At 38.5% G+C, this 14,327-nt stretch overlaps 1 protein-coding gene across 1 annotated transcript in view; it reads left to right on the top strand.

The window, feature by feature from the left end:
* LOC142353997 (uncharacterized) overlaps window positions 1-13,471 on the top strand; it is a 33,209-nt gene extending 19,738 nt beyond the window's left edge. Inside the window, exon 2 of the mRNA XM_075406245.1 lies at window positions 12,261-13,471. Coding sequence (XP_075262360.1) covers window positions 12,261-13,292 — 1,032 coding nt within the window. The 3' untranslated portion in view covers window positions 13,293-13,471. The remainder of the gene's footprint in view (window positions 1-12,260) is intronic.
* The last annotated feature ends 856 nt before the right edge of the window (window positions 13,472-14,327 follow it).

The following is a 14,327-nucleotide window of genomic DNA, read 5'->3' as shown; positions in this document are numbered from 1 at the left end:
CTTACCACTTGAATATAATCATTTGTACAACAACGTCAGATTAGGTTAGTCTACAAAGACCAAGACCTTTTATGCTCAAGTATGAACAAAACAATCTGAAAAAATGAGAAGTTTTCTATACCAGATTTAATGTTTTACGAAATAATATGAAGAAAAGAAAATATATTACAAAACAATTAATTTCATGCTTCGTTAGAAGAAGTAAAAAGTACAGCCAACTTTTGGTAGGTAATGATAAAACAAAACATGCGAAAATTGCAGAAAATTGCAATGCAAAAACAAGGTTATCTCTGAAAAAAAAAATCTGAAAAAAAATCTGAAAAAAAATCTCTGAAAAACATGATGAAAAAATGAACAAAAAATCTGACAAAATAGGAAGTTTTCTATACAAGATTTACTGCTTAGAAATAGTATGAAGACAAGACACTTTGTTACAAAATAATTAACTCTAAGCTTCGTTAGAAGAAGTAAACAGTACAACCAATTTGTGGTAAGTAATGATAAAACAAAACAGAAGCGAAAATTGCAGAAAGTTGCAAAAACAAGGTTATCTCTGAAAAATGGCGACATCAACTGAAGAGAATTTCAGAGCAACTGACGAAAACTCCTAACCAAGGTTAGGAAATCCTAACCAAAGTTAGTTCTCCTAACGAAGACAAGGTTAGGAAATCCGCTTAAATATTTAAAAGAACGTCAATTGAAGAATGTCAATTAGAAGAATGTAAATTGAAAATTAGAGCCAAAAAAATCAACAGGATTATGCCTTACAAGAAGGCCAATAAAGTGATTTCTCTGGGGACTAAGCAAAATGAAGACAAAAAAACACATGACACTCCAATAAATCTTTTCTTTTTTTTCTAAACGATGCCAAATTCTTGATAACGTCTTCTATGAACTCCGGCGACTGTTTCTGTTTCCCTTTTCCTCTTTCGCAAATGACGAAATTGGTCATCAGTGAGATTAAGGGGTGAGACAGCAATAGGTATCAAAATAGGTATCATCAAGAACTAACAAAATTCAACAGTGCAGTGAAACATTTCGCAAAGGAACGGGGTAGAGGTTATAGAATGCACTAGCTATGAACTCAAACAAATAAGTCGCATAATTGTGGAATCCTTATCAAGAGATGCGACTTGTAATTATAGAGACTAAGCGACTATACAACAAATTGCACGCTAAAAACTTGTTAAACTCAAATTTTCGATAACATTTCTTCCAAAACATTTAATGTTCAAGGCATGGAAAGCATTAGCGTTGAACTGTAACAATTCAACTAATTTTAAAATTAGATATCCTATAAGCAACTTATAAGAATTGTCTTTGATGAGATCAATTAGTAGGACAACAAGAAGTACAACAAGTACTCGCCAAACTCAAAAAATCATTTAAAATTTCTTGGAACAAATAGCGTAAAAGTCAATAAAAATACTAAAAAACAACTCAAAACAGTTATTCAGGTGCAGTTTTGTCCCTATCTGTCATTAATGTTGCTAAGTGCATCTGACCAGAGAAATAACAAAAAAAGCTACGAAATTGAAAGGTTAAGTTATTTATTCGATAACAAAAAGTATCGATGTAATAAAAAGAATTAGCTGAACGGTAATAATTTCAAGCAATTGCAGATAGGTGCAATTAGAACACATAGGTATCATATTATTAGCACTCAACAGAAAAAAGGGTGAAAACAATAGTCAAATGGCATCACTTGAACAAAAATTTGCTTTCAGAATCCAAAAACTGGTTCAATTAAACTTTTCTGGCTCCACGTCGAAGTTGCTTTGTTAAAATTTTCCTTCAAACCCATTTTTTTCCCACTTTTTCTTAATTCGCCACCCTGATTAAAATCACCACTCTAATTTGATTTCTCACTGACCTCAAAAAGCCCAGAAAAGTGGGAACAGATCTTAAGAATAGAGAGCACATAAAAACAATACAAATTGTTTGAACTTTAAAAAACAACGAGCACCGCTAAGCAGTTCGCCCAGCATACAGCTGCACAGCTAAAAACGAAAAGTTATCTGTTAACAGTTTTATCATTTTTAAAGCAACATTGACAAAAAGTTTAGCAAAATAATGAAAAAATGAACAGAAACAACTGAAACCAGTTAAAGGTTCACAAAACTTTAAACCCCAATATCTCTTTGGAAAAGACGAAATTCAAAAAAAGTTTTTTAGTTCTGTATTCTATGTTTGACAGTTTTTTTTTCATGATACCTCTCACAGCCTTCTATCGATATCACCCTCAACCAATATATCGATCGGCTAAAATCGACTAAACAAAGAAAGACCCGTGTGAGTGAGTATATAGATCCGCCCCCACTAAAATAGATCAGAAGAATAAATTATTCGTGTGACCAAACTTTTAAAAGTCCTGCTTGTACTATTTGCCCAGTGAGGGTAAACAGATGAAATTACCTCCATAGCTCAAAAGCGGTTTTTGTGTCAGAAATTGTAATTAATAGGCCAAATTGAGATTTAAAAACATTTTAATAGCTTTGAGGTTTGTTTTATTTTAAAATTTTATTATATTTATGATATTTTATGTTAGCTTTTTTCTCAAAAGAACCTTTTCAATTAATGAGGCAAATTGTCAAACAGTTTTTGCATATCAGTTTTTGTTATAATACTTTGAGCAACAAATTTACACTCTTTTTACTTTTTTGAAAAAACGAATATTTACGAGTTCTTGGGCTGCATTTTATCATAGATTGCGTAGAGTAGGAAGTTACTTATTCTTGTTCTGGAAATATTTTTTAATCGGCTAAATTAATATATTTTTTAATCGACTAGAGAAAATTTTCCGACATCTCCTGCATAGTCTTGTTAATTCCTGTTTTTTAATCTTTTTAACTTGACTTGAGATACTTTCTGACAACTTTTTAGCTATTTTTGTTTTCTTGTTTTATTTGCTTTGTCTTGCTTTAAGGTTTCTTGTCTTGTTGTTTTGTTTTTTCAGAGAACTGAAAATGTGGGTTTTTTGCCGCACTATATGTCAGTACTCCAATAACTCATTAAAGTAACTCCGCCACTGCCGGTCCCCAGCCCGCTATGAATTAGGAGGAGGGACGAACCACACAAACCATACTGGAAAATCTCAATGTTGATTTTTTAAAATCGACTAGAGAAAATTTTCTGAGAGTCTTTATATAATCTTAATAATTCATGTTTTCAATTCCCTAAAGCTTGACAAATCTTGCTAATATCTTAAATATTCTTTCTTGTTTATCTCATCAAGATCTAAGTTCGATTTTCTTGCAAAGATCTTTTTATGTCCGTACATATCTTGACATTGTCTTACCAAGAATCTTACCAAGATCAAGATTAATCAAATTTTAATAGTCTTCTTATCCAGAAATTACAAGTTTCATTTCACCGGCAAGTCATTGTAGCTCAAATAAATGGTGGTTCGTTGTAAATATCAATAAGTGGTAGAAAAACATTATACTATATTATTCACTTCATCCCTCATTGTGCTAAGAAATGGTGGCAAGTTATGCATTGTAAAATTGGTTATTTTACAAATTATATGTTACAAATTATATGTTATTATATAGCAAATTACTATTTAAAAGAATAGCACGTGCGCCGGGCTATTTATTTAATCCAAATTCACCACAGCAATCAATTTTGCTGCTTCAGTGTCAATCAAATAAAATAGTAAATAATTGTGATTCATTAAATTTAGGTAACATTAAATGTTGGATCTATTCTGTTACTACACCCCCCAGTGTTTTTATGTCCCCCTAGTTACAAAGTATGATGTTATATCGTGCCCCTGCGGGTCATAAATGATTTCTGCTCACTAAGCTGGGGGGAGGGGGTTCAACACAGAATAGATTGTTGGAGCTGAGCTTAAGGAATAACAAGCTTGCATAGGCGGGGAAAATAGAAACAAAACACTTTCTGATGTCTTAGTCATTTAATAGTTATAGTTATAGTTCTAGTTCTAGTTACAGTTTGTCACGTGAGAAAAAAGAGAAAAGGGGGAAATAACAAAAAACAACACACAGAACGCAACGTAGTAGCCGCAGAAAACGGCTGAAAGTATAACTCAGCAAAATATTGCAAAACAAATTGTCTTGAGCAGTAAATAACGTGTTACTGTGTCTTGAACTAGAAATATTCCTGAGCAGTAAATTGTTACTGTGTCTTGTATTCAAAATATTATTCTTAAGCAGTAAATTTTGTTACTGTGTCTAGCATCAACGAATTATTGGAGCTGAAAATCAACTGTTACAACCCCAACTTCTGGTATTCTCAACTTGTGAGTACAAACAGCAAAAGCCAACTTAGGTTTAAATTTAAATATTTTTGCACAAACAGGTCTTAGACATATATCTTTGTCTTCGATTTGTTTTTTCTATCGGATTGAACTGGTATACATAAAGAGATCCCGTATTGTGTGATCTGTAGCAATCCAGTTCAAATTGATGGTTGAAAAAACTAAGATCAGCGAATAGTTACGAACTAAAATAGTTAATGCAACGGTAAGTACAGCAGAGCGGATATACAGTTAAAAAAGCGAACTGCATAAACGAAGTATCCGGACAGATTTTGTAACCACTCAGAACGAACTGGGCGGTGTAAAACTTTCTTTGTGAAACACAAGGAGAGCAGCCGTTACATTTGGTCCGCCGACCCGGACAGTGGAATAAACTGCTGTCCAACCCAACAGTCGAAGTGATGAAGTCATCGAAGAACGAGAACAAAACTCTACGAGCAATTCAAAAACGCAAAGCCAATTAGGCAAAGCGAATAGGAACGTTGAAAAGCAAAAACTAAATTAAAGCAAACAAATAAAGGAGCTGTAGAGGTTCAAGCTGCAGTCCCGAAGTACACAAGAAGTGACTCCGTCACAGAGTCAAAGCGTTTTGGATCGCCAGATCAACAACTTGCGAAACAAGTGGATTGAGAAACAGGAAGAAGGTTTTGAGCTCATTGATAATCGAGATCGACCAAGCAAGCTCAAGACTCTTTATCAGCAGATACTGCAATTGGACGACAGCATTCAAAAACTCGTGAATAAGAAAGCTGAGACTCTCCGAGACCCAGATATTTCTTTAAAACGCAAACTTGAGACAGAAAAATACTTTCAATATTTGAACGCAGAGTGGTTGCCGTATATCCACGGAGAGACAAACATGTCAAGCCAGCAAAGCCAGTCAACTCTTCATGCTAATGAAGAGCAACCGCCTGCGAATAATGTGCTGCAGTTAGCACAAAACGTTGGAATTCCAGAGTTTAACCAAAACCATGTTAACACAAGCAATGCAACGACGAACACGGTTACACGGACAATCAACCAGGATACAGAAAATGCTTCGGAAGCATCTTCAGTGAAACGTCGGGTTGAAGAACGAATGAAGGAATTCGAAATTGAATTCGAAAGAAAGTTGCAAATCGAACGAGCACAATTTGATCGAAAGAGGTTGGATCTAGAAATGCAAATGAAAGAACTAGAGATGCAACATCAGGTTCGGGAAAAAGAGCGAGACCTAGAACGCCAATTGCAAAAAACAGGATTGGACAAAGATGACTTCCGTTCTCAATCGACTAAGGCGCGCGACAAGTCACCTTTCAATTGGACCCCAGAAGGGAAAGATGTCTCGAAGTGGGCGAATTCGATGAACGACACGCGAACGCCAATTCGAACAAGAGCTCGCTTTGACGTCAGCCCTAAACGGAATAAGCAGAAGGATTACCCATGGTACCCAAACTCTCGCGAACGCTCAGTAAGTGTTGAAGGGCGGGATATATCGCCGATAGCTGGAAGGCACTACGACACTGGACATTCAAGCAGTAGTTTACTAAAATTGAGGGTGAACAATTTTGACGGAAACCCGCTGGAGTGGCCTGAGTGGTCTAGCATGTTCATAGCAACAGTAGATAAACGCACGATTCCCGACTCAGAAAAAATGAGCCATTTGAAGACTCTGCTAACAGGCAAAGCAAAATCTGCAATCTCGGGAATGGGCTATTCTGGACAGTTTTATAGTGCTGCCTGGAACATTTTAGAAAGAAAATTTGGAAGACCGCATGTAAATATAAATGCGCAGCTCGGGAGCCTACGAAAAGCTAATCAAGTGAAACCTCATGATTCAACCAGCCTGATTAATTTTTCTGTTATTGTATCTAACTTCGTGAACGTGCTCAAAGAGTACAAAAATATTGGTGATTTGCAATCAAGTTCGACATTGTACATGGCAGTTGATAAGCTACCTCAAGTTCTTAAAGAAAAATGGTGGTTCTACGTCGATGACAAAGACGAGGACTGGCCTGACCTTATCATGTTTGAAAAATGGCTATCACGAATGGCATTCGTGCAGGAAGGCTTTTCAGCGTTTAAGGGGGAACGCAAAGAAGAAGACCGACGCAACGCAAATAGAGAAAAACAATTCTCGAAGACATCGAACTTCAGTGCAAGTTCGAACCTGCAAGAAACCAAGCAGACGCAAAGCGATCACTGTCCATTAGCCGATGGCACTCATAAAATTTGGAACTGTCCATCATTCAAAAACATGAGTGTGAACGATCCATACGTGGCAGTGAGGAGAGAACGCTTTTGTTATGGATGTCTGGGAAAAGGACATGCAATCAAAGATTGCAAAGTCAAAGTGTGCGGTATAAACGGATGTACCAAAAAGCACAACAGACTGCTACACTCAGAAAACCGAATGGACGAGGGTAGTCACGCAGTTAACGTAAGCGCAGCAACAATCAACCAGAGTAACCAAGTTACTAGTTTTCTTCAAATAGTTCCGGTATCGGTTCAGAGTGGTGGTAACAGGCTGACTACCTATGCTTTCCTCGATAGTGGGTCAACAGTTTCGTTCATTGATCAAAGCATTAAAGATCAACTACAAGCCAAAGGCACGGACGTTACCTTAAACATAGCTGGCATACATGGGACGCAAGATTTGAGGACAGAGAAGGTTCCTATCACAATAAAGGGACTACACTCAAAGGTGCATTCAATTGAAGTGTTTGCACACCCATCAATCTCGTTGGGAAACACAACATATGACTACAAGGAACTGAAGAACAAGTTTAGACACCTGAATGTTCTCACTAACAGAACATTCAACCTGATGGAAGTAGGCATCATACTTGGACAAGATGCCTAAGAAATTCAACGTCCATTGGACTATAAGATTGGAACACGAAGTGAGCCTTTCGCCGTCTTAACAGAATTAGGATGGGTAGTCAGTGGTCCCATGACAGGCAAAAAAAGTCAAAATGTTTGTCATTTTGCCTTCACAGAAGATGTGAAAGTGGCAGAAAATATCCAATCATGGTGGGACATAGAAACTTATGCTTCCAAAATAAATGTTGTAAGTCAATCAAAGAAAGAGCAACAAGCTCAGAAGATTCTAGAGAGCACTACAAAGTTTACAGGCGAGCGGTACGAAGTGGGCATGCTCTGGAATGAACCAGAACCCAGTCTTCCAAACAACTACGGCTCAGCCCTTGGTCAGCTCTACTCACTGGAACGAAGATTCCAACGAGACCCAAAGTTAAAAGAATTGTATCAACAGTCAATTGATACAGATGTTGAAAAGGGATTTGTGAAGATCCTTGGTAAATCGGAAGTCAAAGGCACTTTCGGAAGAGAGTGGTATTTGCCACACCATCCAGTACTAAACCCCAACAAACCGGGTAAAGTTCGCCGTGTTTGCAACGCTGCAGCAAAATACAAGGACGTATGCCTAAATGACAAGCTGTTAGCTGGACCCGATCTACTACACGGATTGATCGGAACAATATTCAGATTTCGAGAAGGACCAATTTCCCTAACCGCAGATATTGAATCAATGTTTCTGCAAGTGCAAGTTCCTGAACGGGATAAAAGCTGCTTGAGATTCCTGTGGCGACCAACAATGAACGAACCTGTGCAAATTTACGAGTATCAGCGTCATGTTTTCGGAGCAAAGAGTTCACCAACATGTGCCAACTACGCTCTGAAGCGAGTAGCGATTGATAACGAGGACGAGTTCCCTATTGCAGCAAAAGCAATCCAAAACAACTTCTACATGGACGATTTCATCAAGTCAGTCGAAACACCTGAAGAAGCAATCAAAGTTTTCAAACAACTGCAACCTCTTCTCTCAAAACATGGATTTGAACTGAAGAAGTGGATCACCAACAGCGACGTGGTAACCAACGCAATCCCAGAGGACTTAAGATCAATCAGCAAAACAAAGCAGGTTGAAGTAGAACCCAGCCAGGAAGGGTCATCAGTGCTTGGGCTTCAGTGGACGATTACCGATGATAGTCTACAGGTTTGCAGAGGTACAAGCAAAGAAGTTGAGACCCCAATCACCCAAAGGAAGATCTTATCTCTAGTTTCTTCAGTGTTTGATCCTCTTGGACTGTTTGCACCATTCAGTGTCCATATGAGACGACTCCTGAAGAGCATCTGGACCAAAAATGGACAACATTGGGACAACTCAGTAGAGCCTAACGAAGAAGAAGAGTTTCTGAAGTGGAAGGCGCAGCTTCCAGAAGTAGCACAAACCAGCATTGACATAAGATACTTCAGAACGGCCAAGGACAAATGGGAACTTCATGTGTTTGCCGACGCATCTGAAGACACAATTTGCGCTGTGGCATACCTACGTTCAAAGCCCAAAGAATACTCAGCAGACTTAGCATTTGTAATCGGAAAGTGCCGAGTCGCACCGATGCGACACCTTTCCATACCACGCTTGGAACTACCAGCAGCAGTGATGGCGGTGAGACTTAAAGAACAGATAGTGAAGGAACACGAATCGAAGATTCAGAGTTGCAACTTTTGGTCAGACTCCACTACTGTTCTGCAATGGATTCATAGCTCCCACCGTAAGCAACAGGTGTTTGTTGCAAACAGAGTGGCTGAGATTTTGGACACAACTAATGTTTCACAGTGGAATCATGTGAGTGGTATTAACAATCCAGCTGACATCGGGACACGAGCGATCAATATTGACGAACTTTAGAGAAGTGAATGGCTCACTGGGCCGACCTGGTTGAAGCAACGAGCGAACGAATGACCTGAACAGTTGAATTTAACATTTGCTTCAGACGAACAAAACGACGAAATGGTCTTCTCAGCTAAGGTTGAAGAGTAGAAGCCGATGATTCAGTGGGAACGATTTAGCAATTTCAATCGACTAGTAAATACAATGGCATACGTACAGCGCGTATTTAGACAAGACAAACCGGCAACAAAAACACTAAGTGTTGAAGAAAGAGAGGGTGCACAAGCAAGCATCTTCAGACTACTGCAGCAAGAACAGTTTGCTGAAGAGATGAAATCTCTCAAGGCTGAAAAGGAAATTCCAAAAAACAGCAAAATCCTCCAGTTTTCACCATTCATTGACCAGCCAGGACTTATTCGTGCCCAAAGCAGAATAGGTAAAAAGTCAATTGAGCTTCGAAACGAAGCATCCAATACTGTCACATTGGAAGCACCATGTAGTTGAATTATTTTTGCGAAATGAACATAGGAATAGTCATCACGAAGGTACTGAACATGTCAGAAACATAGTTCAGCAGAAATTCTGGATCCTAGGCATACGAAATGCTTTGAGATCGATCAGAAACAAATGCATTAGATGTCGAAAGGGAAGAGCACAAACAATGACTCCAGTGATGGCTGAGTTACCGACAGAAAGGCTTGATGCTTCAACCGCTTTTGCGAATGTTGGAATAGACTACTTTGGCCCATTTACAGTTGAAATTGGGCGCAGAAATGAAAAACGATGGTGTTGTTTGTTCACATGTCTAACCGTACGAGCCGTACATATAGAGATAGTTCCAAAGTTGGACACTGACAGTTGTCTAAATGCAATTACGCGGTTCATAGCTCGAAGAGGCAAACCCATAAAAATGATCAGTGACAACGGGACCAACTTCGTTGGAGCAGACCGGGAGTTCAAAGAGTATGTCGCAGCATGGAACAAAGAAAAAATTGAAGAACATCTGATTCAACAAGGTATCAGATGGAAGTTCAACCCAACTGCAGCACCACACTTTGGAGGAGTGTGGGAAAGACTGGTTAGGAGTTGCAAGAAGGCAATGTACGCAGTGCTGGGCAATCGATCAGTCACGGAGGATGTTCTGTCAACCACGATGTGTCTTGTTGAACAGACGCTGAATGCTAGACCGCTGACACAAGTCAGTTCTGATGCTACCGATTTAGAAGCTATTACTCCAAACCATTTCCTACTTGGCAACAAGAACTTTTGTTTACCGTATCTATCAGGCGCAGAGCCATTTGTTGATCATAGAAAGCTCTTCCGACAAACGCAAGCTTACGCAGACCTCATCTGGGACAGATTCCGTAAAGAGTACTTGCCAATGTTGAACAGTCGTAAGAAATGGCAGACCACAACGGACAGAGGTCTTCAGCAGGGTGATCTTGTGTGGTTAGTGGAAGACAGTGACAAACGTGGATATTATAATCTGGGTCGAATAACCGAAACATTTGAAGGTTCCGACGGAGTGATTCGATCAGCGAAAATCCGAACAAAAGATGGATACTACAAGAGGCCCGTAGTGAAGCTCGCTCCAGTAGTTCCAACTGACGATGATGTTTTCACGAAGGAAAACAGGGCCGGCGATGTTGGAGCTTAGCTTAAGGAATAACAAGCTTACATAGGCGGGGAAAATAGAAACAAAACATTTTCTGATGTCTTAGTCATTTAATAGTTATAGTTATAGTTCTAGTTCTAGTTACAGTTTGTCACGTGAGAAAAAAGAGAAAAGGGGGAAATAACAAAAAACAACACACAGAACGCAACGTAGTAGCCGCAGAAAACGGCTGAAAGTATAACTCAGCAAAATATTGCAAAACAAATTGTCTTGAGCAGTAAATAACGTGTTACTGTGTCTTGAACTAGAAATATTCCTGAGCAGTAAATTGTTACTGTGTCTTGTATTCAAAATATTATTCTTGAGCAGTAAATTCTGTTACTGTGTCTAGCATCAACGAATTATTGGAGCTGAAATTCAACTGTTACAACCCCAACTTCTGGTATTCTCAACTTGTGAGTACAAACAGCAAAAGACAACTTAGGTTTAAATTTAAATATTTTTGCACAAACAGGTCTTAGACATATATCTTTGTCTTCGATTTGTTTTTTCTATCGGATTGAACTGGCATACATAAAGAGATCCCGTATTGTGTGATCTGTAGCAATCCAGTTCAAATTGATAGTTGAAAAAACTAAGATCAGCGAATAGTTACGAACTAAAATAGTTAATGCAACGGTAAGTACAGCAGAGCGGATATACAGTTACAAAAGCGAACTGCATAAACGAAGTATCCGGACAGATTTTGTAACCACTCAGAACGAACTGGGCGGTGTAAAACTTTCTTTGTGAAACACAAGGAGAGCAGCCGTTACATAGATCCTAAATGTTTTTAACGAAATGAAAACCACTTATAAAGTGGTGGATCGCATTTGCACTCGATAGGATGGAAATCAACATTTCACCTGCCGATGCGTTATAGTTGAGATTTCGGTCAACTTAGGAGTGATCCTGGTTAGGAAAGATCATGGTTAATGAAAAATATACCACAGTTGAACGATATTGAGAATGAAAGATCGTGCTTAACAGATCTGGGGTACGAAGTACAAAAGTTACGGGTCTTTCCCATTATAGCCCCCCCCCCTCACGTTAGTGGTCAGATAACCTATAGCCCCCATAGCCCCCCCCCCCCAATCCTGGCAATTATTATACCATAATGGGGGGGGCTATATTTTCATGGGGGGTATAATGGGAAAGACCCAAAGTTACTGCTGGACCAATAATGGCTTTGAAAAGACCATGACCGACTATTATTGGGCCTGAAAACACCGTACCTTTCAAAATGGGGTATTAAAGACCGTGCGCTCGACCGATGGGCATGAAAAGATGTGGGTCGAACAATATTGGCCATGGAGAGACCGTGCTTGAACAATATTGGGTGTGAAAAAACAGTGGGATCTATTCTGCCCCCCCCCCCCCCAGTTTAGTAAGAATAATTTTTTTTCTGACCTCCAGGCTTACGTGCTATTTCCTTACATAGTAACGTGCTATATAACAATATATAATTTGTAACTAGAGGTCATAAAAAACACGGGTGGGGGTTTGAAACAGAATAGATCCAAACAATGCTCGGCCAATATTGGATACGAAAAGATGGTGGCTCGACGTATAAAAAGACTTTGAGTCACTTTCCTGTGGTTTTTCATAAAGTCGCCATCTCATCTTGCGGGCAATTTGTTGTTTTTTAGTCAATATACGAAGTGCTTAACGACGAATCCTCAACCCCAGAAGAAATCAATTATGATGACGAAAGCAACGACAAACAAACAGTCATCGATCCAGCCGAGGTAGTATTTTGGCTTAAGCTTTCTCAATCTGTAATCTCAGTCACTGGCTGTTTTGGAAATCTTCTGATTATTTTGATCATTTCCAAATGGAAAAATATTACCTCCGGAGCCGCATTTATGGTTACTGTGGCCGTGACTGACTTTTTAGCCGTATTCTACAACGGTATTATTGATTCCGCTTTTCCCTTTTTGGGTCTGAATTTGGCGAGTTTGAATGACGTAATCTGTTCGTTCGGAAATTTCTTTTCGTGGATATTTACAAGTTCGTCATATTACGTAACAGTATTGTTCAGTTTGGATAAATGTATTGCGACTGTCGTTCCTTTTAAATATCGCGAGCATGGAAAACCAGTTTTAAGTGTGATTAGTACTCTGGTTGTTTATTTTTTCTGGGGTTTGTTGTCTTTTCCGTCGGTTCTCATTCATAAAGTCGACCCGGTAAAGCTCGAATGCCAAATTATGAACTTTGAAATTATCAGTCAGGACTTTATCGTCAAAATTTACGCTCCTGTTTTGTTCTTTTTATCAGGAATTATTCCAACTTTGAGCGTAATTGTGCTGACGACTATCACGATTTTCCGAGTTCGGATGTCGTCAGCCCGGCGAAAAAAAGCCGAGTCGCAGAGACAATCGAGACAGACTTCGGCTTCGGGTCGTCGCGACCGAGAAATGACCCGGCAAATGATAATAGTCGGGATAGTTTTCAGTTCGCTATGTTTGGGTCACATTGGGTGCGTGGGGGTGCAAGCGTCCCTCGGAAGTTCTGCAAAAGATAAAGCTCGAAGATTGGTTATCCGATCTGTTCAAAATATTCTAACAGCTCTTACGAATTCTGTCAATTTTTTCGTCTATGTCGCGTTCGGAAGGAAATTTCGAGAACAAGCTATGTCGCTCCTTAGGTTGACGAGAGGTGACGTCAGCAATGCCAGGTGACTTAAACAGAGATTTATGATGTTGTTGATAAAAATTGAAAGGAAAGAAGCAATACTGTCGACAGGTTGACAAATTTCAATTAAAAGTCTCAATTCAAAATTTTTTAGCAAGATTATCTTTCAGCTGATCTTTAAGTTCATATTTGTTAGGACAGATTTAATAAATTTTTAACCAATTCACCTCATCAATTACCTATCTCACATAAATGACACAGAGAGCTAAAGCTGCGACAATTTGTAAGGAGTACAAAGCATGTACAACTTTTGACCTTATTCGCCAAAGACGCAGCTCCATGTAAATTAATTGAACCCACTTAGTTTCAGTTCAGCGGAAAAATACCTAAAGTCCTGAATGTTTCCATACTGGTGAGGTACTGACCATAATTTTTTGTTCCATGGATCATGTTTTAACTTTTTGCCTTCAACGAAGAGTTTCTAGGACAAAGAATTTCGTTTTGACGAACTTCGCCAGAGATATGACAGCCGGCTCAGCTTACGCAAACGTGATCATTCATTGGACCGCTTGTAAAAATTTTACAATTTCCAATTTTGTCTTGTGAGACGTAGTAAATTAGCTAAAGATAAAAATTATTAAATCAAAATGAGTAGCTTTTCTAGGCTAACCAGATTCGAAAAGTTCCAAGTGTCAAAATTAAGCAAAAAATTGCTTCTAAATTAGGTGAAAATATAGAAGAAAAAGCATTTAACATAATTTTAAGGAAAAAAATAATCTTGACATCGATTAAGGCAGTTTTTGTTCTAACTTTTTAGGTCTCCTGATAAAAGTTTTTTTTGTTGACCTAAATTGACAAAGTCAAATATGCCCAATTGCTACTTTGAACAGAAAAATTTAATTGATAAATTACGCTTCAAATTTTACCATTTTTATCTTATTTGAATCAGTACTTTATTTCTTTTTTGTATGCTTTTTAAAACAAATTTTTGCTCGCGTCCAGTTTTTTTAACAATTCATTTCGACACTTTTTACAAGATGAAACAATTTTGTTCAAAACAATTTTCATTCAAAAGGATCTAC

The sequence above is a fragment of the Convolutriloba macropyga genome, chromosome 15, assembly GCF_964194025.1.
Source record: "Convolutriloba macropyga chromosome 15, txConMacr16.3, whole genome shotgun sequence".
Taxonomy (NCBI): Eukaryota; Metazoa; Xenacoelomorpha; order Acoela; family Convolutidae; genus Convolutriloba; species Convolutriloba macropyga.
Note: the sequence above shows the minus strand (reverse complement) of the source record. Positions and strands in the feature narration are given on the sequence as shown.